General features: G+C 46.1%; 1 protein-coding gene across 1 annotated transcript in view; it reads left to right on the top strand.

Moving 5' to 3' along the window:
- Positions 1-27,285, top strand: part of PRKDC (protein kinase, DNA-activated, catalytic subunit) — an 836,940-nt gene that overhangs the window by 458,155 nt on the left and 351,500 nt on the right. The window contains exons 41-42 of the mRNA XM_063923695.1: positions 7,417-7,621; positions 21,390-21,568. Coding sequence (XP_063779765.1) covers positions 7,417-7,621; positions 21,390-21,568 — 384 coding nt within the window. The remainder of the gene's footprint in view (positions 1-7,416; positions 7,622-21,389; positions 21,569-27,285) is intronic.

Raw genomic sequence — 27,285 nt, 5'->3', positions numbered from 1 at the left:
AGCAATTTCTGCCAAAAGTGGTTTCATCATTTCATGTGAACCAGCCAATTGTGGTGCCAGTGGCTACTGACGCCTTGGCGGAATCGAAGTCTCTCGATGTGGTCAGAGCTTTAAAAATCTGTCGCCAGAACGGCTCAGATTAGGAAAACAGTGTCTCTGTTTGTCCTGTGGGCTCCCAACAAGATTGGGGCTCCTGCTTCTAAGCAGACTATTGCGCGCTGGATTTGTAATACGATTCAGCAGGCTCATTCTACGGTAGGATTGCCGTTAGCGAAATCGGTGAAAGCCCATTCTACCAGAAAGGTGGGCTCATCCTGGGCGGCTGCCTGGGGAGTCTGGGCGTTACAACTTTGACGAGTTACTACTTGGTCGGGTTCAAACACCTTTGCGAAGTTTTATAAGTTTGATACCCTGGCTGAGGATAACCTCTTGTTTGGTCAATCGGTGCTGCAGAGTCATCCGCACTCTCCTGCCCGTTCTAGAGCTTTGGTATAAATCCCATGGTTCTTGAAGCATCCCCAGCATCCTCTAGGACGTATGAGAAAATAGGATTTTAATACCTACTGGTAAATCCTTTTCTCTTAGTCCGTAGAGGATGCTGGGCGCCCATTCCAGTGCGGGCTGTATCTGCAGTTTGGTTATTGTTACGCTCATGTTGCGTTGAGTTCAGTCAATCTGTAACTGTTGTTGGCCATGCCGCTGCATGCGTTGTTGTTGAATGCCATGTTGTACGGCGTGTTAGTGGTGTGAGCTGGTATGTATCTCACCTTAGTTTAAAATAATTAAATAAATAATTTTCCTCCCTGGGCACAGTTCCTGTAACTGGAGTCTGGAGGAGGGACATAGAGGAGCCAGTTCACACCCATTCAAAGTCTTATAGTGTGCCCATGTCTCCTGCGGATCCCGTCTATACCCCCATGGTTCTTGAAGCATCCTCTACGGACTAAGAGAAAAGGATTTACCGGTAGGTATTAAAATCCTATTTTTTTTCCACGATTCAACACATTGTTAGTCTTATGGATACTGTAGATAGCATTGTTGAGTAGTCTTAATACTCTTTGCCACTTTATGTTAATATTCTGCTACTTTTATTTTGCTACCTGTTGCTATGTTTTTTTTGGAGTTTTCAAAGTATTCTTTATTATGTAATAAAGACAAACCAGAATCTTTTGAGAGAACTTGCACATTATGATTATCTGATAACATGGCGCACCACTGTATGCATTGTGGCACAAAGATAGAGTGGTCTTTGGTGCGATTTTAGCAAGGCTTAGTTGGGAACACATCCGTTTTATTGCTTATTAAAAAAAAAAAAACTGAACACAACCTTTTTAGTAACTTGTGTAATAAGTATTGAGTGCTGCATCAGTGATGTGTGGTGTTGGAAATACATACGATATCCCTGCAGACGAGATGCAGGCTGTCACTATACCGTCAGTGGCATCCTGTTTGCGCTCGCCACGCATTGGGCCGGTGGCACACTTCAGTCGCCACAGTTTCTATTCCCACTCGGTTGATGGCGTGGACCCACCAACAGAGTTGGGAATACCCTGCTTTTGTCTGGATTCCGGGCATTGGTGTTTCACCTGCATTTGGGATTCCGGCCATTATATATTGACTGCATCCCGTACCATCCACTTTCTTATAGCTTTGCTTTTGTCTTTATTTCTTCAATCACATCCTGACACTGCCTGTCACACATTGTCCTTATGTTTGATTTAAGTAATTATAAATCCAATCCAAGGTGATTTCTGAAGTTAAGATGTACACTGATAAGTACCTGCACACTTGCTAACATGTTTTAGAGTTACTACCACATACTGTACAATAACTGTTTTTCTCCTTCATCCACTAGGGGACACTGGAGGATCCTTACAGTGGGGTATAGATGGGTGCCCAGGAGCTGGGCACTTTAAAAATTAAGAAGTGTGATTACTCCTCCCCCCTTCATGCCCCCATCCCTCTCCTCTCCCCCCCCCCCCCCCTCCTCCAAGCAGTCTTAGACTTGTGCCCAAGGGAGCTGGTCACGCTCAGGGCCTCTCCTCAGGGCTTTTTTTTAGATGGGTTTTGGTTTTTATATATTTGAAGAAGTTTCTCACTGAGGACAGACATGCAGCTTCTGGCCATGCCTGTCTGCTTGGTTGGAGCTGCCGGGGGGTCCTGTCGCAGCTGCTTGTGGCTTGCGCCAGGCCTTCCGGCTGCAGAGACCACCGGCTCTGATGTTGATCGCATGCGTGCAGTGCGTGTTGGGGTCACCCATTAACCACACCGCCGACGGACAGTAACTGCAGCGAGCGAGTACATCCTGGCATCCGAATAGCGGACATGCCAGGAACATAAACAGGCGGTTACAGAGTCGAGGGAGTCGCGGTGCGCTGCACATTTAAAACATGCACCATTTAGCAGGGGGCGGAGCTCATCTCCGGGTGTCTACTCCTGGCTCTCAGCGGCCCCAGCGTTACCTTCTGCACGTGTGGCAGCCATCTTTATAAGAACACATGCTGCATGGAACTTGATGGCTACGCTGAACACTGAGACAGCACTGCCTGCCCCAGGATCAGCGAGTGGTACAATGGCGTTTTTAGTTGGGGAGTGAGAACAGTTAATGCACAGTGTCTTTGTTTCACTTGCCAAGTCACTTTTGATATTGTGCCTACCACTATAGCTACTTCTCAGCGCTCATTAGGGCCAGTGTGCTTACCCTGTCCCTCACTGCCCTCCCTTCTACTTCTATATCACATTTCTGTCTTACTCTTTCTGTGGGCTGTGTAATGTCGTGATTCATTGTGAACAACATTCAAAAAAGGGGCAGCCTCTAAGGCTTCTCAGAAGGTTTTTACATGTAAATTCACACAGTCTGATAGTTCCTTGTTTTGTGATGCATGTGAGATACAGCAACAGTCTCGTATATCTCCACAAGCACCCGAAAATCCTCTATGGACAGTGCAACTCACAGATGTGATGTCACACCTATTGGCTGAGCTGGCAGCCGCTCGCAAAGAGAGAGGCTTCCAGAAATCAACAGTCTTCCCCTTTGCCAGACCCTGAACCTGCTTGGGCATGGTCCCTGGCTAAATCAGTGGAAGGGCTTACCAGAGCTATGGTTCAGTCAGGAGCATCTAATCAGGGGGACCTTCCCCAGGTCTCAAGAAAGAGACTTCTGCCTGCACTATTACAGTCAGAAGGATCGGAGGATGAGGATAATGCCTCAGCTAGAGGAGGAAGAATTCCCAGAAGAGAACAGGCCCTGGAGCAGCTGGAAACTGTGTCCCAGGGAATCGAGGTGCTTATTTTAGCAGTCCATCTGGTACTAAAGATAGAAGAGAATGACCAACCTCCTTTACAGTCGTTCTTTTTTGTAAAGAAACAGAGAGTGGCCTTTACATTTCCAGTATCTCAGGAACTTGATTCACACATGGCCACAGCATGGAAACATCTGGATAAAATTTTCCAGGTGTCTCGCAGGTTGCAATCCTCTTACCCTTTTCCGGTAGATAGCAGAAAATTGTGGGAAACTCCCCCTACAGTCGATCCTTCGGTGTCTCGACTGTCTAAAATGACACTTCTACCAGTTCCAGGGGCTGCCGCCCTAAAAGAACCGTCGGATAGAAAATTGGAAACCACTCTCAAGTCTATTTACATAGCAGCGGGTGTACTCCTTCATCTCACTTTGGTAGGATTATGGGTCAACAAGGCGGTCAAAGCTTGGATTGAACAGTTATCTTCAGGTCTACACGAGGGTCTCCCAGCGGAGGCTCTCTTTCCTCTAGTAGAACAGGTAGCTGCCTACCTGGTAGAGGCATCCAAAGACATATGTACCCTAGGATCCAGGACTTCTGCCTTAGCGGTGTTGGCTCGCAGAGCATTGTGACAGTGGCATGATGGTGCTGAATTAAATAGAGCAACGGAGGCTCTTCCTTTTGCTGGGGAGGTGCTGTTTGGCCCAGAGCTGGCTAATTCGGTTTCCCAGGCAACAGGAAGTAAGTCCATTTACATCCCATCGGCTCCCACTGCTACTTGCAGATCCTACTCCAGAGGTCACGGCAGAACCGCAACTGGCTACACATCAGGACAATAAGTCTGCCACCAAACCCACTGCATGACATGCTTCCTTCCCACCTGGGGAACCCCAGGTTGGAAGCATGTCTACGAGAACTCAATGAAGTGTGGATGTAGTTCTGTCTGGACGATTGGGTTTGGGGCCTTATCACTCAGGGTTACAAGATAGACTTTTTACTCCAACCACCTCCTCGATTTTTCACCACTGGTTTGCCAGTTTCCAGAGACAGGCAGGTTGTGTAACAGGAGGCTATCAACAAACTTCTGTCCGTCAGAGTTTTGGTTCAGGTTCTCTCACACCAGTTCAAACAGGGGTTCTACCCCAGTTTGTTTGTGGTACCGAAGCTGGACGGCTCGGTCAGGCCTATTCTGAACCTGAAGGCTCTCAATCCCTTCTTGAGAGTATTCATGTTCAAAATGGAATCTCCTCATTCTGTCGTGGGACTAGATGTGAACGAGTTCTTGGTGTCCTCGGTATGTCTACACATACCCATCTGGCCACCTCACCAAATGGGGCCTTGTCCTTTGGCCTGTCGTCAGCTCCACGGGTGTTCACGAAGCTCATGGCTGTTATGATGACTCTCCTTCGTGCACAAGGGTTGGTGATTGTCCCCCTATCTGGACGATATTCTTATAAATTCTCATTCCAGGGACAGATTGTTACAGGACGTCGCAGTGACAGTCTCCTAATAAAACACGTATGGATCCTGAACTTTCAGAAATCACATCTGCAGTCAACACAGAGACTTCGATTTCTCAGGATGATTCTGGACACTGTGCTTCAGAAAGTCTTCCTCCCACTGGACAAAGCACATTCCATTCAGGAGATGGAATGGCTGGCTCTACAACATCGAAGAGCGTCAGTGCACCTTTGCATTCGCCTGCTTGGGAAGGTGGTGGCGGCCTTTGAGGCCATTCGGTACGGCTGTTTTCACTCTAGGCCTTTTCAGCGGGATCTTCTCTCTAAGTTGCCACAATCACACTTGTTCTTACATCAATAAGTATACGCTGTCCCCAGAACTCGTCTCTCTCTCCTGGTGGCTGAATTCTACTCACCTGTTGGAGGACAGGAGGTTCGGTGTGTGGGTTTGGACAATACTCACCACCGATGCCAGTTTGAGGGGATTGGGGTGGGGTGACTGGACAACCAGTTATTAGGTCACTGGTCTCCAGAATAGACTTTGCCCATCAATTGTCTTGAGCGAAGGGCAATATTTTATGCCTTGCAACTCGCACAATCCCTGTTGCGGGGTCAGGCCATCAGAGTCCAGTCGGACAACGCAACGGCAGTAGCGCACATAAACCAACAGGACAGCACGCGCAGCATGGCGGCAATGAAAAGTAAGACGTATCCTTCTGTGGGCAGAAGTATACCCCGCGGCCATCTCAGCAATCTTCATCTCAGGCATGGACAATTGGGAAGCAGACTATCTAAGTTGTCAGGACGTGCACCCAGGAGAGTGGGCTCTCTATCCCCAGGTGTTTCAACAGTTAGTTCGATGGTGAGGTCTACCTCACGGCCTCCAGACAAAATCACAGTCTGACGCTTTACTGCTCACGGACAAGACATCCAGCGGCAGTAGATGCCCTCATGACACCCTGGCAATACCAGTTTGTCTATCTGTTCCCGCCGTTCCTTCTCTTGCCTCGCCTTCTATAACGCATAAAGAGAGAGGACGTTTTGATGCAACTTGTTGCTCCGGATTGGCCCCGCAGGACCTGATATTTCAGCCTCCCTCTCTTGCTAGTAGACTATCCGTGGCCCCTACCAATGTGAGAGGATCTACTAAATCAGGGTCCTTTAGTCTATCCAGACTTAAAGCAGCTTCATGTGATGGCGTGGCTGTTAAAAAAGGCCATCCTTAGACATAAGGGTATTCCATCAGCAGTCATCCCTACTATGCTTAGGGACAGGAAGGAGGTCACTTCCAAACATTACCATAGAATTTGGAAGGCTTATGTGACCTGGTGTGAACGGCGTGGGATGCCTACAACCACATTCAAATTATCGAGGCTGCTGCTTTTTCTCCAGATCCTTAAAGGTGCAGGTCTCTGCTCTTTCCATATTTTTCCAACGAAAATAAGCTTTACTTCAGGATTTACAGGCATTTTTACAGGGGGTTCTCAGGCTACAACCTTTCTTTGTGCCTCCCACGGCCCTGTGGGATCTGGATCTGATTCTTTAATTTGTACAATCCCCTATGTTTGAACCTTTGGAAACAGTTGAGTTCATATATCTTTCCTGGAAGGTGGTTTTGGTTCTCGCTGTGGCATCAGCCAGGAGAGTGACTGAGCTCGGAGCTCTAGCCTGTCTGCCTCCATACCTGATCTTTCATGCAGATAGTGCTGAACTCTGTACCAGAATGTCGTTCCTTCCAAAAGTGGTCTTGGCTTTCCATATAAATCAGCCTATTGTGCTACTGGTTCTTCCAGAGGATTCACAGACTTCTTGATCCCTGGATGTAGCCAGGGCTCTCGGAATTTACGTGGATAGGACGGCTTCTCTACAGAAGATGGACTCTCTTTGTTTTGTATGATGCAGTTAATGTAGGGTGGAAGGCTTCAAAGTAGACTCTAGCACGCTGTATTCATCTATCAGACAGGCCTATGTGGCTTCCGATAGGGAGCCTCCGGTCTCCATTACAGATCATTCCACACGCTCTGTGGGTACCTCGTGGGTGGTTGGCCGTGGGGTTTCTGCTAGATGGTCCGGCCGGCATACTTTAGTCATGTTTTATATGTTTGACACCTTTGCAGCCTCGGATTCTCAATATGGCCATGCTGTTTTGCAGAGTTCTTAGCGCTTTCCCGTCCGTCATTGGAGCTCTGGGATGTCCCCACTGTAAAGATCCTCCAGTGTCCCCTAGTGGATGAAGGAGAAAACAGGATTTTGGTACTTACTGATAAATCCCTTTCTCCGATTCCACAGGGAACACAGCATGCCCACCCTGCGCTGTTCCTTCCTGCCATGGTGGTTGTTTTTATGTTGTTGTGACTGAATGTTATTGCTACTATTTTTTTCTACAGTTTCACACGTTTCTGTGTTGCATTGTGCTTCTTTATTCACCTCCTCCTCTGTATTTTTTTTTTTTTTTTTCAGCTCTCCTCGGGCACAGTTTCTTAAGACTGGCTTGGAGGGGAGCATGGAGGTAGAGGAGCTAGTCACATTTCTAAATTTTTAAAGTGCTCAGCTTCCGTTTAGCACCCATCTGTACCCCAGTGTAAGGATTCTCCAGTGTCCCCTGTGCAATTGGAGAAAGGGATTTATCGGTAAGTACCAAAATTCTCTCTTTTTTTTTTTTTTTTAAAGTAGTTTCATGTTTATTATTTGACATTTACCTTTTCCACGCTGTTTAGGAGTAGCAGTGATAAACAAGTCATTCTGATGGATACTCTGTACGGCATGTTCAAGAGCGAAGATCTCCCAAGTGCTATCAGACAGTCTATGATTGACCGCTGCATATTGCCTCTCATGTGGAACTGTAGCCCTGATGCTTTGACGGAGTTTTTCAGTAAAACCATAATTCTCTTAATGAATACACTGAAGAGTACATTCACAAAGGTATTGTTCTAATTCATTTGTTGTTTTTCCCTGCAGTACTACTTTAGATGGTAATGGAACTGACCTTTTTCATGACACTGATTTCCCAGATAAACTTAGATGTCACATACCTGTTTTAGTGCTAAGATCATACTTATATGCTACTTTTTATTTGTTTGTGTAAAATAAGTATTAAAAACAAGTTGTTGTATTTATTAAATGAGTAATGGCTAATTGCTTTATCTACGAATACCAGAAAAGGCCAAACCATTGCCTACCATTTGGAGTCCGTTTTAATTGAAAATAGTCTTGTAATTTTTTTTTTTTTGAAAAATAGTTTATTGGACAACTGTGCAACATTTACATATATTGTCGCAAAATATAACTAAACATGTTAGAACAACATTTAACATATTACATTTTTGAAACAATTCAACCGTGATAAGGTAAATCGATTATAGCCTTAAGGTGTCCTGCTAGTGACCATTTTAAAAGGGTGAATGTCCCTGCTCTAGCATTTCCAGTTTATACCACGTAGTGTGAGATATGGCCTGTCGCAGAGGGGTTTTAACCGGCTCATCCAGCATCTGAATGTAGGGGAGCCATACGCTGAAGAATTTAGCTATTTTATTCTCCTTATCTAGAAGCATTTCTAGCCACTCCATATGGAACAGGTATGACAGTCTTGGTACAAATAGAGCTATGGATAATGAGTCAGTGGCTATCCATTGTGATAATATGGTTTTCTTGCCTGCCGCTGCTATTTTGGTCAGTAACTGGCGCTGTCCTGTCGTCAGCTTGTGAGCAGAGTGTGTCGGGTGTATGTCCCACATGACCCACTCCGGGGAAATATCCAATGTGAGGTGTAATTTGTCTTTTATAAAGGTGTGTATTAATCCCCAGAATTTGTTCACTTCATGGCAACTCCACATGCAATGATAGATGTCTGCGTCCATCATGCCGCATTTAAAGCATTTGGAGTCAGACGCTGTCCCCATTTGCAGCCTTAGCTTAGGTGTAATGTAGGATCGATGTAAGAGCTGGTAATTGTCTTGTAATTTTTTAAGTACTCCCCATGAATTTAGAGTAAACCGTTTTGAATGCTGGTGGTCTAGGACCATGGGTTTTTTTTTTTGTAGGTGCAGCTTGGCCATTTTGCTTGAGTTGGAATTACATTGGTTTACGATTTCTATGGCGTATGACATGTTTCAATATAAGTGTTAATACAGGTTGAGTATCCCTTATCCAAAATGCTTGGGACCAGAGGTATTTTGGATATCGGATTTTTCCGTATTTTGGAATAATTGCATCCCATAATGAGATATTACGGTGATGGGACCTAAATATAAGCACAGAATGCATTTATGTTACATATACACCTTATACACACAGCCTGAAGTTAATTTTAGCCAATATTTTTTAATAACTTTGTGCATTAAACAAAGTGTGTGTACATTCACACAAATCATTTATGTTTCATATACACCTTAGACACACAGCCAGAAGGTCATTTAATACAATAACTTTTATAACTTTGTGTATTAAACAAAGTTTGTGTACATTGAGCCATCAAAAAACAAAGGTTTCACTATATCACTCTCACTCAAAAAAGTCCGTATTTCGGAATATTCCGTATTTCGGAATATTTGGATATGGGATACTCAACCTGTACTACAGTAATATGATTTCATATATACATTCCTTTTATACAAAAGCTAATTTTACATATATTATTGGATATTTTGCCTCTCTTGATTGCTTAACTTTAATGCTAAAAGTTTAGGCCACCTGCTTTAACTTCTGTTCCTAGGTGTGATGTTACCACTTGATGAGCATGGCTGATAACTATTAAAATATTTGTAAAAGGACAGTCCTGTCACGGAAATCCATAGGCCTCTTTTAGCAATTTGACATACAGTAATAAGCATTTGACTGCATCCAATGAATACCTGTTAGAAATACTGTGTTAGTACTGTAATTCTCCCCCCCCTCCAAAATGTATTAAGAACAAAAAAGTGAGAAAAAGTTATTGCATTAGTATTCACCCCCTGAGTTAATACTTGGTAGAACCATGGGAGTAATTATAGCTCTGAGTTTATTTGGGTATGGGTTTTCAGTTTGCACATCTACGGATACAGAGCTGTAACTAGACTTTTTGGTGCCCTGTGTCAGAGAGAGCATTGGCACCCCCACCAATTTTTTTTTTTTAATAGGGACATAAGTTTCATGCTTAGGGGCACTTCCCACACACATATTATGTGGTGCTTTATTGAATAATGTATACAGTGGTGGCTGTGATAGTTACATCGCAGACTTCCAGTTGTGTTGGGGATGCCTGTTTATGCAATCTCCATGGAAACCACCTCGTGTAACCTGTTATTGGTCGGGAACGCAGCCCGGCTGTGGTTTCCGGTAGTGTCATCACTTCGGATACATGCTGGGACCGGATATGCGTTCCACCGCGGGCCTGATGCATTCCACGTCAGGAACTTCCGGGACCGAGATGACGACGAGACTGGCAGCAGGTGAGTTTAATATTACACAGGTGCGGTGTGTCACAGAGGTTTTGGCAGGCGCTTCAGCACATAAATAGCAGCTCCATTTGTTAGTAAGGTTGATGCCCCAGAGGAAGGTGCTGTCACAGAAATGGCCGTCGGGCACTTGGAGTCTCTGTATGTTAAACTGGAGGGACATGTAATGTATGAAAACCAGCATGTTAACCCTTGCCAGACTGCAATAGTTTCCTTCATGTATGCTGCTATGTTCTTCGTTTTTTGAATACAAGCACTTTATGAACATTTAACTGGTGATGTGCTGATTTCTGCATTGGCTGAAAAAGTATTTTCTGGCTGAGCTAGCATGGCTATATAAAGTTTATGGAATTGCAGCACCCCAATTGAATTACACATTGAAAAGTGTGCGGTCTCTCTGATGCTCTTTTTATATGTGTGTGTGTGTGTGTATATATATATATATATATATATATATATATATTTATTGATAATGCTGATGATCTTTACAGGAATAAAAGCTATACCTTAAACACACCGTAAATACACTTTAAACCTTTAGCCGCTGCGGCCGCTATACTTAATTCACACTACGCACCTTTTACGCTATTAGCGTAAAAGAGTTCTGTAGTGTACGGACTTTGCGTACACACGCCACGCTGACGGTACAAAGTACTCACAGCGCATACACACCCAGAGATACACTTTAAACTTTCTACAGCAATGCTATGCAATAATAGTACACTTTAAACCTGACTAGGGCAATGAGGACACAACACCAATTGTGATTTTACCGCTGGGTTCCGACACCACAGTGGATTATTTCTGAAAGGGGGTTTACAATACAAATTATACACTACAATTTAAAACAATTTAACAGAATAATGGCTACAGTCAATGTACATACGTGAGTGGATTCGCTTGCGCAACCCGGCCGGTCCCTGGTCATCTGATAGATAACTTTGTGAGTCTTGTGTGTGGCCAGGCTGCAGCAGGCTTTATTTATACAATTCTTCCAAAAGCAATACAATGGATACTGTAATCCCTTTGTCCATTGGACACAGGAATGCACTTTTACAGTACAGGAGAGGTCATAGGTTGATAGGAAAAGGTAGGCGATGTCTTATTCAACTGCTCTTGTGGGTGGTCTCCTCTGGATTCCCGCCGCATACATAGTATACAGTAAATACAGTTTATATCTATATTCTGCTTCTGCACATAACTATCCGCAGGAACATGCGATCTTCCGCAAACCAACACCGGAATGTTACCCTTAAAATACCCTACAGCTGGATACCAGATACCACCTTATAACCTTAGTCTGTCCCCTCTTATCCTGTAAAGGTGAATCCCTTTTTTCTGCAACCATTTAAACAGCTATAACTTTCTGATGTGGTGCAAGGAGACTATGTGTACATTGTGCACTATTTGGATTAAATATGTAATGTGTTCTGATGGCCCTCCATGCGTACACAAACTCTGCCGTAAATACCCATACCACGCGCCGATGCGCAGGACCGACCATACGCAAAGTGCGTACATGTGCACGCACTGCAGAACAAGTGCACGCGCAGTGGGCATGTGTGTGCAGTTTGTACGTGATGTGTGTTCTGTAATATTTTTCGACTTTGACAATATATATATATATATATATATATATATACACACACACACACACACACACTCTATCGGCACTCCCAGGTGATAGAGATATAGCTTTGCTGGTTGCCTTCACAAGTTAATATTTTAGATCACGGTAGGTGCAGCACTATAGACCATATTAAAGATACAGTATTGACATGCTGAAGTTAGCTAACTTCAGCATATCTATACTGTGTCTTTTATATGGTCTGGAGTGCCGCACCTACCGCAATCTATATAATACTGAGAACCCCTACTGAGTGTGCCACTGTGACAGGTCACATAAGGTACGGCCACGTCAAGGAAAGCCCAGCCTGGTGTGGTTGCATCTGATGCGACCATGCCAGGCAAGTGGTTAAAGTTTTCATCCAAATCCATCCATTGGAAGGCCCAGAACATGCTCACTGGTTTAAAATTATTATTGATCTTTACTCACAGCTTTGGACTTTGTATCTTAGGATTGGGTCCACTGTTTCTGCTTTTGTATGGTGTCCTTCAGATAAGGTGTGACAAAATGTCCATGTCGTAGCAGGTTGTGCGGCACACAGGGCAAACGCTGTTCATCTGTATCCATTGTGTCAGTCAAGAAACATGGAAGGTATGGTGGCAGGATGATACAGCCATTTCCATTCCAACTTCAATGTCAGACATGCGGATGGTGCAGTACTCTACTTCCTCTCCTGCAACAGTGCGCCTGCTGTAGGTGGGAATACTGGGCAGAATGAGCCTCAGGATGTTCAAACCTTATAACCTGTGCTAATCAAACACCCTACTCATTGAGCTATTGGATCCTGCATAAAAACTATGATCACTATATGAAGCTACTGGTACTTAATCTGTATTGCAATTGGGCAGATCTGTGTAGTGTGCAGCCAGCCACTACATAGATCTGCTCAGCTGCAATGCTTATCATTTTTTCACAAAGGTTAGCTTCAAATAGTTAGAATTCTCTAGCTTAGAATTATCTACCTTTCTATGCAAGGGCAGATAGCTCAATGAATACGTTTTCTGACTGCAATGCCACAGGCAATGGGTTCGAATCCTGAGTACCAAAGAAATCTCAAGTTTAGTTCATGATTGTTATGTAGGTATTAGCAACAGAATAGGTCAGGGTAGGAAACAGGGGCGGTCAGGAGATGCTGGGCTTCAAAGAGGGGGAAAGCTGCAAGTGAAAGCAATTGAAACAGATAATTAACAAGTGCCACCAACAGTGCCCCCTAGCCTGCAGCGCTATGTGCAGTGCCCCCTCCACACACATCTAGTTACGGCCCTATACAGATGTGTCCTTTTACATCCTTGCTCTAAACAGTCCTTCTAGTCACGCCATGACATGGCAGTACTCTGTAGCAGCGAGCGTCCTTTTACAATTTTTTCAAACGCAATGGGGCGCACAAGCACCTTCTGCTGATTAAAATGATATGCGGCACACCTAAATTCTGTGTGTAATTACGTCTGTATCTGCTTCTGAAATGCCACATAAACGCTGTGGAGTGTTGCAACATTAGATGGTAATATTTTGTATTCAAATACAGTCGCAGTCACACACACAATATAGGCGTGCTGCATATCATTTTAATAAGCAAACGTTGCTTGTGCTTCCTATTGTATTACATTGTGTCTAAGAATGCGAAAAAACCTGCTGTGCGCTACTGAGTTACACAGCACTTACATCACAAAGAGCAAAGATGTAAGAGGACACATCTGTAGATACTAGAATTAGTGCCCAGTTTTTAAGGCAAAATGTCTCATGCTGCGTAAGTTTGGATGGCGATCGCAGATGGACAGCACATTTTTTATTTTTGTTGTTAAGAGACTCCAGTGTGACTTATGCTTTTCATAATTTATTATGTTGCAAGGTAAATATTCTTTGAAGTCCAAGCACTCTTGTGGACTGCAGCAGGATTTCCTACAGGATTTATCTGTACTTTGCTTAATTCATTCTCCCCTATTTTATTATGAGCTTTCCAATCTCTGCCATAGAGAAGCATCCCCAGAACATGGTGATGTCAGCAGCTTGTTCCACAGTATACACCAAACAGAATGCTTAGCATATTTCTAAACCGTTACATTTTAGGGGTCTATTCATGAAGCAATGGAAAAATTGCTCATGGCAACCAATCAGCATTGAAGTAACGGGTGGTCTTCAGTATGCCGGCGGTCGGGCTCCCTGCGACCAGCATACCGGCGCCGGGAGCCCGACAGCCGGCATACCGACACTTGTTCTCCCTCGTGGGGGTCCACGACCCCCCTGGAGGGAAAATAAGTGTGGCGCGCGTAGCGTGGCGAGCGCAGCGAGCCCGCAAGGGGCTCATTTGCGCTCGCCACACTTGTCGGTAAGCCGGCGGCCGGCCTCCCGGCGCCGGTATGCTGGTCGCCGGGAAGGCCGGCCGCCGGCAGATCGTAGTGAACCCTTGAAGTAACATTTATAATTTACATACCATACAATTGTACGGAGCAGCTTATTGGTTGCCATGGGCAACTTCTCCACAGGCTCACTTATCCACACTTTCCACTGCTTAATGAATAGACCCCTTAGTCTCCTTGGGGCAGATGTATTAAGCCTGAAGAAGGGATAAATAAGTGATAAAGCTGTGATAAGTGCAAGGTAATAGTGCACCAGCCAGTCAGCGACAAACTGTCATTTTTCAAATGACTGACTGGTGCGTTATCATCTTGCACTAATCACCTTTTTATCCCTTCTCCAGGTTAATACTGTACATCTGCCCCATTGGACCATAGACTATTATTCTAAATGGTGATGTTTCTACTTGTCTTTGGGAACAATCTAGTTGAGCATGTAAAGACGCTCAGCACTACTAAGTCATGCCACAGCATGGCGTGACTAGAAGGGCTGTTTAATATGCAGGGAGGCTAGATGTAAGTAGGGTTGGCCATCAGCGTGCCTCCTATTGACGGTCGCCATCAATGGAGGAACAGCATGTTTCCATCGATGGTTGCATACTATGCAATAGATGACCATCGATAGCTAAACAACCAGGGGCGGATTTAGGGGTGATGGCGCCCTTAGGCACAACAGTAACGGCTGCCCCCCCACCTGCATAATTTTATTACTTTTATTGATTGGTTATAAGACCTCATTTGATGATAGCCAATTTAATAGAATCATTTAAAAAGCCACTGACTTTTAGTTTTTTTTATATTTACATATTTACTAAGTAGGACTACTTACAGGGGCAGTATGTGCATGTCCAACCCATTTACACACCATTCAAGATGACATATGGTACAGTATAATGGAAATATATAGCAGTTACTGGTACTTTTTGGGCTGACACTACCCGCAAAAGCATCAAGTGCCGCCCCTAGGCACGTGCCTAATGATACATTCAGTACTGTACACAACCCGATGGTTATCTCTGTATTTCTCTAACGTCCTAGTGGATGCTGGGGACTCCGAAAGGACCATGGGGAATAGCGGCTCCGCAGGAGACTGGGCACAAAAGTAAAAAGCTTTAGGACTACCTGGTGTGCACTGGCTCCTCCCCCTATGACCCTCCTCCAAGCCTCAGTTAGATTTTTGTGCCCGAACGAGACGGGTGCAGGCTAAGGGGCTCTCCTGAGCTGCTTTAGTGTAAAAGTTTAAAGTAGGTTTTTTATTTTCAGTGAGACCTGCTGGCAACAGGCTCACTGCACCGAGGGACTAAGGGGAGAAGAAGCGAACTCACCTGCGTGCAGAGTGGATTGGGCTTCTTAGGCTACTGGACATTAGCTCCAGAGGGACGATCACAGGCCCAGCCATGGATGGGTCCCGGAGCCGCGCCGCCGGCCCCCTTACAGAGCCAGAAGAGTGAAGAGGTCCGGAAAATCGGCGGCAGAAGACGTCCTGTCTTCAATAAGGTAGCGCACAGCACCGCAGCTGTGCGCCATTGCTCTCAGCACACTTCACACTCCGGTCACTGAGGGTGCAGGGTGCTGGGGGGGGCGCCCTGAGACGCAATAAAAAACCTTTTTTTGGCAAAAAAATACATCACATATAGCTCCTGGGCTATATGGATGCATTTAACCCCTGCCAATTTTTCCATTAAAAAGCGGGAGAAAGGCCGCCGAGAAGGGGGCGGAGCCTATCTCCTCAGCACACTGGCGCCATTTTTTCCTCACAGCTCCGTTGGAGGAAGGCTCCCTGACTCTCTCCTGCAGTCCTGCACTACAGAAACAGGGTAAAACAAGAGAGGGGGGGCACTAAATTGGCATATTAATATATACAGCAGCTATATTAGGGAAAAACACTTATATAAGGTTATCCCTGTATATATATATATAGCGCTCTGGTGTGTGCTGGCAAACTCTCCCTCTGTCTCCCCAAAGGGCTAGTGGGGTCCTGTCCTCTATCAGAGCATTCCCTGTGTGTGTGCTGTGTGTCGGTACGCTGTGTCGACATGTATGAGGAGGAAAATGATGTGGAGGCGGAGCAATTGCCTGTGTTAGTGATGTCACCCCCTAGGGAGTCGACACCTGACTGGATGGTCTTATGGAAAGAATTACGTGATAGTGTCGGCACTTTACAAAAGACTGTTGACGACATGAGACAGCCGGCAAATCAGTTAATACCTGTACAGGCGTCTCAAACACCGTCAGGGGCTATAAAACGCCCGTTACCCCAGGTCGATACAGACACGGACACTGACTCCAGTGTCGACGGTGAGGAAACAAACGTATTTTCCAGTAGGGCCACACGTTACATGATCACGGCAATGAAGGAGGTTTTGAACATTTCTGATACTACAAGTACCACAAAAAAGGGTATTATGTGGGGTGTGAAAAAACTACCCGTAGTTTTTCCTGAATCAGATGAATTAAATGAGGTGTGTGATGAAGCGTGGGTTTCCCCCGATAAAAAACTGCTAATTTCTAAAAAATTATTGGCATTATACCCTTTCCCGCCAGAGGTTAGGGCGCGTTGGGAAACACCCCCTAGAGTGGATAAGGCGCTCACGCGCTTATCAAAACAAGTGGCGTTACAGTCTCCTGATACGGCCGCCCTCAAGGAACCAGCTGATAGGAAACTGGAAAATATCCTAAAAAGTATATACACACATACTGGTATTATACTGCGACCAGCAATCGCCTCAGCCTGGATGTGCAGTGCTGGGGTGGCTTGGTCGGATTCCCTGACTGAAAATATTGATACCCTGGACAGGGACAATATATTATTGACTATAGAGCATTTAAAGGATGCATTTCTATATATGCGTGATGCACAGAGGGATATTTGCACTCTGGCATCAAGAGTAAGTGCGATGTCCATTTCTGCCAGAAGAGGGTTATGGACGCGACAGTGGTCAGGTGATGCGGATTCCAACGGCATATGGAAGTATTGCCGTATAAAGGGGAGGAGTTATTTGGGGTCGGTCTATCGGACCTGGTGGCCACGGCAACGGCTGGAAAATCCCCTTTTTTACCCCAAGCCACCTCGCAGCAGAAAAAGATACCGTCTTTTCAGGCTCAGTCCTTTCGTCCCCATAAGGGCAAGCGGGCAAAAGGCCACTCATATCTGCCCCGGGGCAGAGGAAGGGGAAAAAGACTGCAGCAGACAGCCTCTTCCCACGAACAAAAGCCCTCCCCCGCTTCTGCCAAGCCCTCAGCATGACGCTGGGGCCTTACAAGCGGACTCAGGCACGGTGGGGGCCCGTCTCAAGAATTTCAGCGCTCAGTGGGCTCACTCGCAAGTGGATCCCTGGATCCTGCAGGTAGTATCTCAGGGGTACAAATTGGAATTCGAGACGTCTCCCCCTCGCCGGTTCCTGAAGTCTGCTTTACCAACGTCTCCCCCCGACAGGGAGGCGGTATTGGAAGCCATTCACAAGCTGTATTCCCAGCAAGTGATAATCAAGGTACCCCTCCTACAACAGGGAAAGGGGTATTATTCCACGCTGTTTGTGGTACCGAAGCCGGACGGCTCGGTGAGACCCATTTTAAATCTGAAATCCTTGAACACTTACATAAAAAGGTTCAAGTTCAAGATGGAGTCACTCAGAGCAGTGATAGCGAACCTGGAAGAAGGGGACTATATGGTGTCTCTGGACATCAAGGATGCTTACCTCCATGTCCCAATTTGCCCTTCTCACCAAGGGTACCTGAGGTTTGTGGTACAGCACTGTCACTATCGGTTTCAGACGCTGCCGTTTGGATTGTCCACGGCACCCCGGGTCTTTACCAAGGTAATGGCCGAAATGATGATTCTTCTTCGAAGAAAAGGCGTCTTAATTATCCCTTACTTGGACGATCTCCTGATAAGGGCAAGGTCCAGAGAACAGTTAGAGGTCGGAGTAGCACTATCTCAAGTAGTACTACGACAGCACGGATGGATTCTAAATATTCCAAAATCGCAGCTGATTCCGACGACACGTCTGCTGTTCCTAGGAATGATTCTGGACACAGTACAGAAAAAGGTGTTTCTCCCGGAAGAGAAAGCCAGGGAGTTATCCGACCTAGTCAGGAACCTCCTAAGACCAGGCCAAGTGTCAGTACATCAATGCACAAGGGTCCTGGGAAAGATGGTGGCTTCTTACGAAGCGATTCCATTCGGCAGATTCCACGCAAGAACTTTTCAGTGGGATCTGCTGGACAAATGGTCCGGATCGCATCTTCAAATGCATCAGCGGATAACCCTGTCTCCAAGGACAAGGGTGTCTCTCCTGTGGTGGTTACAGAGTGCTCATCTCCTAGAGGGCCGCAGATTCGGCATTCAGGATTGGGTCCTGGTGACCACGGATGCCAGCCTGAGAGGCTGGGGAGCAGTCACACAGGGAAGAAATTTCCAGGGCTTGTGGTCAAGCATGGAAACGTCACTTCACATAAATATCCTGGAACTAAGGGCCATTTACAATGCCCTAAGTCAGGCAAGACCTCTGCTTCAGGGTCAGCCGGTGTTGATCCAGTCGGACAACATCACGGCAGTCGCCCACGTAAACAGACAGGGCGGCACAAGAAGCCGGAGGGCAATGACGGAAGTGGCAAGGATTCTTCGCTGGGCGGAAAATCATGTGATAGCACTGTCAGCAGTGTTCATTCCGGGAGTGGACAACTGGGAAGCAGACTTCCTCAGCAGACACGATCTTCACCCGGGGGAGTGGGGACTTCACCCAGAAGTCTTCCACATGATTGCGAACCGTTGGGAAAAACCAAAGGTGGACATGATGGCGTCCCGCCTCAACAAAAAACTGGACAGATATTGCGCCAGGTCAAGGGACCCTCAGGCAATAGCTGTGGACGCTCTGGTAACACCGTGGGTGTACCAGTCAGTGTATGTGTTCCCTCCTCTTCCTCTCATACCAAAAGTACTGAGAATCATAAGAAGGAGAGGAGTAAAGACCATACTCGTGGCTCCGGATTGGCCAAGAAGGACTTGGTACCCGGAAATTCAAGAGATGCTCACGGAAGACCCGTGGCCTCTACCTCTAAGAAAGGACCTGCTCCAGCAGGGACCATGTCTGTTCCAAGACTTACCGCGGCTGCGTTTGACGGCATGGCGGTTGAACGCCAGATCCTGAAGGAAAAAGGCATTCCGGATGAAGTCATCCCTACCCTGATCAAAGCCAGGAAGGATGTTACCGTACAACATTATCACCGTATTTGGCGTAAATATGTTGCGTGGTGTGAGGCCAGGAAGGCCCCTACAGAGGAATTTCAACTGGGTCGATTCCTGCATTTCCTGCAAACAGGACTGTCTATGGGCCTCAAATTAGGGTCCATTTAAGGTTCAAATTTCGGCCCTGTCAATATTCTTCCAAAAAGAACTAGCTTCTGTTCCTGAAGTTCAGACGTTTGTCAAGGGAGTACTGCATATACAGCCTCCTTTTGTGCCTCCAGTGGCACCTTGGGATCTCAATGTAGTTTTGGGATTCCTAAAATCTCATTGGTTTGAACCACTCACCACTGTGGACTTAAAATATCTCACATGGAAAGTGGTAATGCTGTTAGCCCTGGCTTCAGCCAGGCGTGTCTCAGAATTGGCGGCTTTATCCTATAAAAGCCCTTACCTAATTTTTCATACGGACAGGGCAGAATTGAGGACTCGTCCTCAATTTCTCCCTAAGGTGGTTTCAGCATTTCACTTAAACCAACCTATTGTGGTGCCTGTGGCTACTAGGGACTTGGAGGATTCTAAGTTGCTGAACGTAGTCAGGACCCTGAAAATATGTTTCCAGGACGGCTGGAGTCAGAAAATCTGACTCGCTGTTTATCCTGTATGCACCCAACAAGCTGGGTGCTCCTGCTTCTAAGCAGACGATTGCTCGTTGGATTTGTAGTACAATTCAGCTTGCACATTCTGTGGCAGGCCTGCCACAGCCAAAATCTGTAAAAGCCCATTCCACACGGAAAGTGGGCTCATCTTGGGCGGCTGCCCGAGGGGTCTCGGCTTTACAACTTTGCCGAGCAGCTACTTGGTCAGGGGCAAACACGTTTGCTAAATTCTACAAATTTGATACCCTGGCTGAGGAGGACCTGGAGTTCTCTCATTCGGTGCTGCAGAGTCATCCGCACTCTCCCGCCCGTTTGGGAGCTTTGGTATAATCCCCATGGTCCTTTCGGAGTCCCCAGCATCCACTAGGACGTTAGAGAAAATAAGAATTTACTTACCGATAATTCTATTTCTCATAGTCCGTAGTGGATGCTGGGCGCCCATCCCAAGTGCGGATTGTCTGCATTACTTGTACATAGTTATTGTTACAAAAATCGGGTTATTGTTGTTGTGAGCCATCTTTTCAGAGGCTCCTTCTGTTATCATGCTGTTAACTGGGTTCAGATCACAAGTTGTACGGTGTGATTGGTGTGGCTGGTATGAGTCTTACCCGGGATTCAAAATCCTTCCTTATTGTGTACGCTCGTCCGGGCACAGTATCCTAACTGAGGCTTGGAGGAGGGTCATAGGGGGAGGAGCCAGTGCACACCAGGTAGTCCTAAAGCTTTTTACTTTTGTGCCCAGTCTCCTGCGGAGCCGCTATTCCCCATGGTCCTTTCGGAGTCCCCAGCATCCACTACGGACTATGAGAAATAGAATTATCGGTAAGTAAATTCTTATTTTTCACTGACTGGCCCAAGGACCAATCAAAAGCTTGGGGCGAGGCTTTGTGGGAGTCATGGGCGGAGCTAAGCTCTGTGTCTCTGCACTCTATAGGGGGATGGGAAAATAACCATTGGGTGGTTCTATACCATCAATAACGGAAAAACCATCCGGTTCTCCCCCATCGATGGCAAAACTATTCAACATTGACCATAAACCATCAATGATTTTGAATCATCGATACTCAATGGCCATCCCTAGATGAGAGTGGACACATCTGTAGAGAAAAACACACTTTGCTCCAGGTGTGACTTTATCTGTAGCAAGTGTGTACCTACTAAACCATAATATACGATGGTGTTTTTGCTGTATTTCATTTTTGTGGCAGCTAGCAATAAGAAAATAATTGATGAAAGTACACTATTAGCGTTTTGTATTTTTATTAATTGACTAAGCATAGAAGGGCCATGTACAACAAATTGTTTTGTTTAGCCTAACCCTATATATAATTAATAACCAAAAATAAATCGAGATGCGGTGTGTTTTAAATACATGTACTCTCCACCTAAAGTTTGTATTTTTCTTTGAAATTATTAATGTGCACATTTTCTAGATGTCAGAAGAAATCTTTGATACACAACTTACTATAAAATTGGGTTACTACAAAATACTGGAAGTTCTCTATTCTCGTCTGTCCAAAGATGAGATTTATTCCAAAGAATCCAGAATAAACCATGCATTTGAAGGGTCGTCGAATGTAGAAGGAAATCAACTTACTAAGACATTAATTAAGTAAGTTCTGAGCAATAGAAATTCTGCTTTTCTGTTTACAAAATATGTTATGTATAGTTGAATCACAAGCTTTAATTATTATGGTATTGGTTTTTTTTTTAAAGTTAAGTTGAAAACTAGCTGTTACATAATGTTTGATTTTCTGTAGAACTCACTGTATGCAGCTGCCTACAATAACTAGTAGCTGGCCAAGTTTTTTCTATTCTGCATTATTTTACTTCCTGTTCTGGTTCTCAAGATGGTGACAATGCACATAATTTAATGTAAAGCATTACAATGAAAAATCATTACATTATTTTAAAAATGTAAATCAGTCACCCTAAATTATAGCCAGTTATTTTTTTACAGTTTTTTTACAAAGTATTTTATAGATTAGTACTTTAAGTGCTGGGCCACACATAGCGGCCAAGCGGGTCCCACTCGGCCGGGAGGGGAGGGGGGAGTTTGTGCACACGGATCCTGTTCTGCAGAACAGGATCCGGCCAGTGACACACAGCCACACTGTGTGAACACATACATTGAAATGTATGAGTTCACTATGAAATCCCGCCATCCTGTCATCGGAGCCGGCAGCGGCGGGACTTCCGGACATGTTTGGGCACCTGCAGTCTCCTTGCGGCCAAGCGGGTCCCACTGAACGGGACCCGCTTGGCTGCTGTGTGTGGCCGTAGCCTTAGACTGCGCTTATGCAAAGATGTTTCCGAATACCTGCTGAGAAACAGTACTGTTGCATTTGATTTAACCAGTTTAGATTAGTATCTATATTCACAGCCACACTAGCTGTGTCCTCCATAGATTCAGCTAAATGTAACTGGGGTGACACTTAAATGCTTTGTTTGTGTATGTGAGAGCAAACTCCACACTCCTCTTCTCGTTGCCACACTTATTCAGCTGTGTGAATGGATTTTCCGGCTATTGAATTCCCCCCGGCCGCGCATCACTATCGCTGTGAGGTGCACAAAGAGAGATCCGTGCTTAACTTCTAAGCAATCTAGTCAGATTGCTTAGAATTTAAGCATGGATATCTCCGTGTGTACCTCCCTTTAGTTATAATTCTCACTCTTTATACATTTTAGGCCAAATGTATTAAGCCTTAAAAAATGATAAAGTGGAGACTGATAAAGAGTGATAAAGTACCAGCCGATCAGCTCCTAACTGCCATGTAACATACTGTGTTTGAAAAATGACAGGAGCTGATTGGCTGGTACTTTATCTCTCTTTATCCGTCTCCACTTTATCACTTTTTCTCTAACGTCCTAAGTGGATGCTGGGGACTCCGTAAGGACCATGGGGAATAGCGGCTCCGCAGGAGACTGGGCACATCTAAAGAAAGCTTTAGGACTATCTGGTGTGCACTGGCTCCTCCCCCTATGACCCTCCTCCAAGCCTCAGTTAGATCTTTGTGCCCGAACGAGATGGGTGCACACTAGGGGCTCTCCTGAGCTTCTTAGTGAAAGTTTTAGTTTAGGTTTTTTATTTTCAGTGAGACCTGCTGGCAACAGGCTCACTGCATCGAGGGACTAAGGGGAGAAGAACCGAACTCACCTGCGTGCAGAGTGGATTGGGCTTCTTAGGCTACTGGACATTAGCTCCAGAGGGACGATCACAGGCCCAGCCTGGATGGGTCCCAGAGCCGCGCCGCCGGCCCCCTTACAGAGCCAGAAGGCAGAAGAGGTCCGGAAAATCGGCGGCAGAAGACGTCCTGTCTTCAACAAGGTAGCGCACAGCACTGCAGCTGTGCGCCATTGCTCTCAGCACACTTCACACTCCGGTCACTGAGGGTGCAGGGCGCTGGGGGGGGGGCGCCCTGAGACGCAATAAAAAACACCTTGGATGGCAAAAAAATGCATCACATATAGCTCCTGGGCTATATGGATGCATTTAACCCCTGCCAGAATACATAGAAAAACGGGAGATAAGGCCGCCGATAAGGGGGCGGAGCCTATCTCCTCAGCACACTGGCGCCATTTTCCCTCACAGCTCCGTTGGAGGGAAGCTCCCTGTCTCTCCCCTGCAGTCACTACACTACAGAAAGGGTTAAAAAAGAGAGGGGGGCACTAATTAGGCGCAGTATTAAAGATACAGCAGCTATAAGGGGAAAAACACTTATATAAGGTTATCCCTGTATATATATAGCGCTCTGGTGTGTGCTGGCAAACTCTCCCTCTGTCTCCCCAAAGGGCTAGTGGGGTCCTGTCCTCTATCAGAGCATTCCCTGTGTGTGTGCTGTATGTCGGTACGTTTGTGTCGACATGTATGAGGAGAAAAATGATGTGGAGACGGAGCAGATTGCCTGTAATAGTGATGTCACCCCCTAGGAGGTCGACACCTGAGTGGATGAACTGTTGGAAGGAATACGTGACAGTGTCAGCTCTGTATAAAAGACAGTGGTTGACATGAGACAGCCAGCTACTCAGCTTGTGCCTGTCCAGACGTCTCATAGGCCGTCAGGGGCTCTAAAGCGCCCGTTACCTCAGATGGCAGATATAGACGCCGACACGGATACTGACTCCAGTGTCGACGGTGAAGAGACAAATGTGACTTCCAGTAGGGCCACACGTTACATGATTGAGGCAATTAAAAATGTTTTACACATTTCTGATAATACGAGTACCACCAAAAAGGGGTATTATGTTCGGTGAGGAAAAACTACCTGAATCTGAGAAATTAAATGAGGTGTGTGATGATGCGTGGTTTTCCCCCGATAACAACTGATAATTTCTAAAATGTTATTGGCATTATATCCTTTCCCGCCAGAGGTTAGGGTGCGTTGGGAAACACCCCCTAGGGTGGATAAAGCGCTCACACGCTTGTAAGGGCTCTACCCTCTCCTGAGATGGCCGCCCTTAAGGATCCTGCTGATAGAAAGCAGGAGGGTATCCTAAAATGTATTTACACACATACTGGTGTTATACTGCGACCAGCAATCGCCTCAGCCTGGATGTGCAGTGCTGGGTTGGCGTGGTCGGATTCCCTGACTGAAAATATTGATACCCTAGATAGGGACAGTATATTTTTGCCTATAGAGCATTTAAAAGATGCATTTCTATATATGCGTGATGCACAGCGGAATATTTGCCGACTGGCATCAAGTCTAAGTGCGTTGTCCATTTCTACCAGTAGAGGGTTATGGACACGTCAGTGGTCAGGTGATGCGTATTCCAAACGGCATTTGGAAGTATTGCCTTATTAAGGGGAGGAGTTATTTGGGGTCGGTCTTTCAGACCTGGTGGCCACGGCAACAGCTGGGAAATCCACGTTTGTACCCCAGGTCGCCTCTCAACATGAGAAGACGCTGTATTATCAGGCGCAGTCTTTTCGTGGACAAGCGGGCAAAAGGTTCCTCATTTCTGCCCCGTGACAGAGGGAAAGGAAATAGGCTGCAGAAATCAGCCAGTTCCCAGGACTAGAAACCCTCTCCCGCCTCTGCCAAGCCCTCAGTATGACGCTGGGGCTTTACAAGCAGAATCAGGCACGGTGGGGGGCCCGTCTCAATGAATTTCAGCGCGCAGTGGGCTCACTCGCAAGTAGACCCCTGGATCCTTCAGGTGATATCTCAGGGGTACAAATTAGAATTCGAGACGTCTCCCCCTCGCCGTTTCCTAAAGTCGTCTTTACCGATGTCTCTTTCTGACAGGGAGACAGTTTTGGAAGCCATTCACAAGCTGTATTCCCAGCAGGTGATAATCAAGGTACCCCTCCTGCAACAGGGAACAGGGTATTATTCCACACTGTTATGGTACCGAAGCCGGACGGCTCGGTGAGACCGATTCTAAATCTAAAATCTTTGAACACTTACATACAGAGGTTCAAATTCAAGATTGAGTCACTCAGAGCAGTGATTGCGAACCTGGAAGAAGGGGACTACATGATGTCTCGGGACATCAAGGATGCTTACCTTCATGTCAAAATTTACCCTTCTCACCAAGGGTACCTCAGGTTTATGGTACAGAACTGTCACTATCAGTTCAGACGCTGCCGTATGGATGGTCCACGGCACCCCGGGCCTTTACCAAGGTAATGGCCGAAATGATGATATTCCTTCGAAGGAAGGGAATTTTAGTTATCCCTTACTTGGACGATTCCCTGATAAGGGTAAGATCCAGGGAACAGTTGGAGGTCGGTGTAGCACTATCTCAGGTAGTGTTGCGGCAGCACGATTGGATTCTCAATATTCCAAAATCGCAGCTGGTTCCGACGACTTGTCTTCTGTTCCTAGGGATGATCCTGGACACAGTCCAGAAAAAGGTGTTTCTCCCGGAGGAGAAAGCCAGGGAGTTATCCGAGCTAGTCAGGAACCTCCTAAAACCGAGCCAAGTCTCAGTGCATCAATGCACAAGGGTTCTGGGTAAAATGGTGGCTTCCTACGAAGCAATCCCATTCGGCAGATTCCACGCAAGAACTTTCCAGTGGGACCTGCTGGACAAATGGTCCGGGTCGCATCTTCAGATGCATCAGCGGATAACCCTGTCACCAAGGACAAGGGTGTCCCTCCTGTGGTGGTTGCAGAGTGCTCATCTTCTAGAGGGCCGCAGTTTCGGCATTCAGGACTGGGTCCTGGTGACCACGGATGCCAGCCTGCGAGGCTGGGGAGCAGTCACACAGGGAAGGAATATCCAGGGCTTATGGTCAAGCCTGGAGACATCACTTCACATAAATATCCTGAAGCTAAGGGCCATTTACAATGCTCTAAGCTTAGCAAGACCTCTGCTTCAAGGTCAGCCGGTGTTGATCCAGTCGGACAACATCACGGCAGTCACCCACGTAAACAGACAGGGTGGCACAAGAAGCAGGAGGGCAATGGCAGAAGCTGCAAGGATTCTTCGCTGGGCGGAAAATCATGTGATAGCACTGTCAGCAGTATTCATTCCGGGAGTGGACAACTGGGAAGCAGACTTCCTCAGCACGACCTCCACCCGGTAGAGTGGGGACTTCACCCAGAAGTCTTCCACATAATTATAAACCGTTGGGAAAAACTCGACAGGTATTGCCCCAGGTCAAGGGACCCTCAGGCAATAGCTGTAGACGCTCTGGTAACACCGTGGGTGTACCAGTCAGTGTATGTGTTCCCTCCTCTGCCTCTCATAACCAAGGTACTGAGATTGATAAGGAAATTGGACCGAGCGCTTATGTGTGCAAATGTGTAGTGTTCAGAAACAAATAAAATTTATATGATGTAAAAAATGTAAATATATATAAAAATAAAAATAAATTATAATGAAAATAAAAATAAAAATAATAATAATAATAGGAAAGGGGAAGGGGAGAAGTGCAATGTTTACAGCTCCTTTTTGAAAGAATTGTGGAGCTTGTGGACACTTTTATGGAAGGGTACAGTCTGTTCTTTTATACTGGAATCTTTCCCTGACTTACCCTATGCAGATGCGGTAAGGGTAAGTCAGGGCACATCTGGGCCAAGAAGGACTTGGTAACCGGAACTTCAAGAGATGCTCATGGAGGATCCGTGGCCTCTACCTCTAAGAAGGGACCTGCTCCAGCAAGGACCCTGTCTGTTCCAAGACTTACCGCGGCTGCGTTTGACAGCAGGGCGGTTGAACGCCGGATCCTGAAGGAAAAAAGGCATTCTGGATGAAGTCATCCCTATCCTGATCAAAGCCAGGAAGGATGTAACCGCAAAACATTATCACCGCATTTGGCGAAAATATGTTGCGTGGTGCGAGGCCAGTAAGGCCCGACTGAGGAAATTCAACTGGGTC

This window comes from Pseudophryne corroboree, chromosome 5 (genome assembly GCF_028390025.1).
Source record: "Pseudophryne corroboree isolate aPseCor3 chromosome 5, aPseCor3.hap2, whole genome shotgun sequence".
NCBI classification, from domain to species: domain Eukaryota; kingdom Metazoa; phylum Chordata; class Amphibia; order Anura; family Myobatrachidae; genus Pseudophryne; species Pseudophryne corroboree.
The sequence above is the reverse complement of the archived record's forward strand: the minus strand, read 5'-3'. Positions and strand labels throughout refer to the sequence as shown.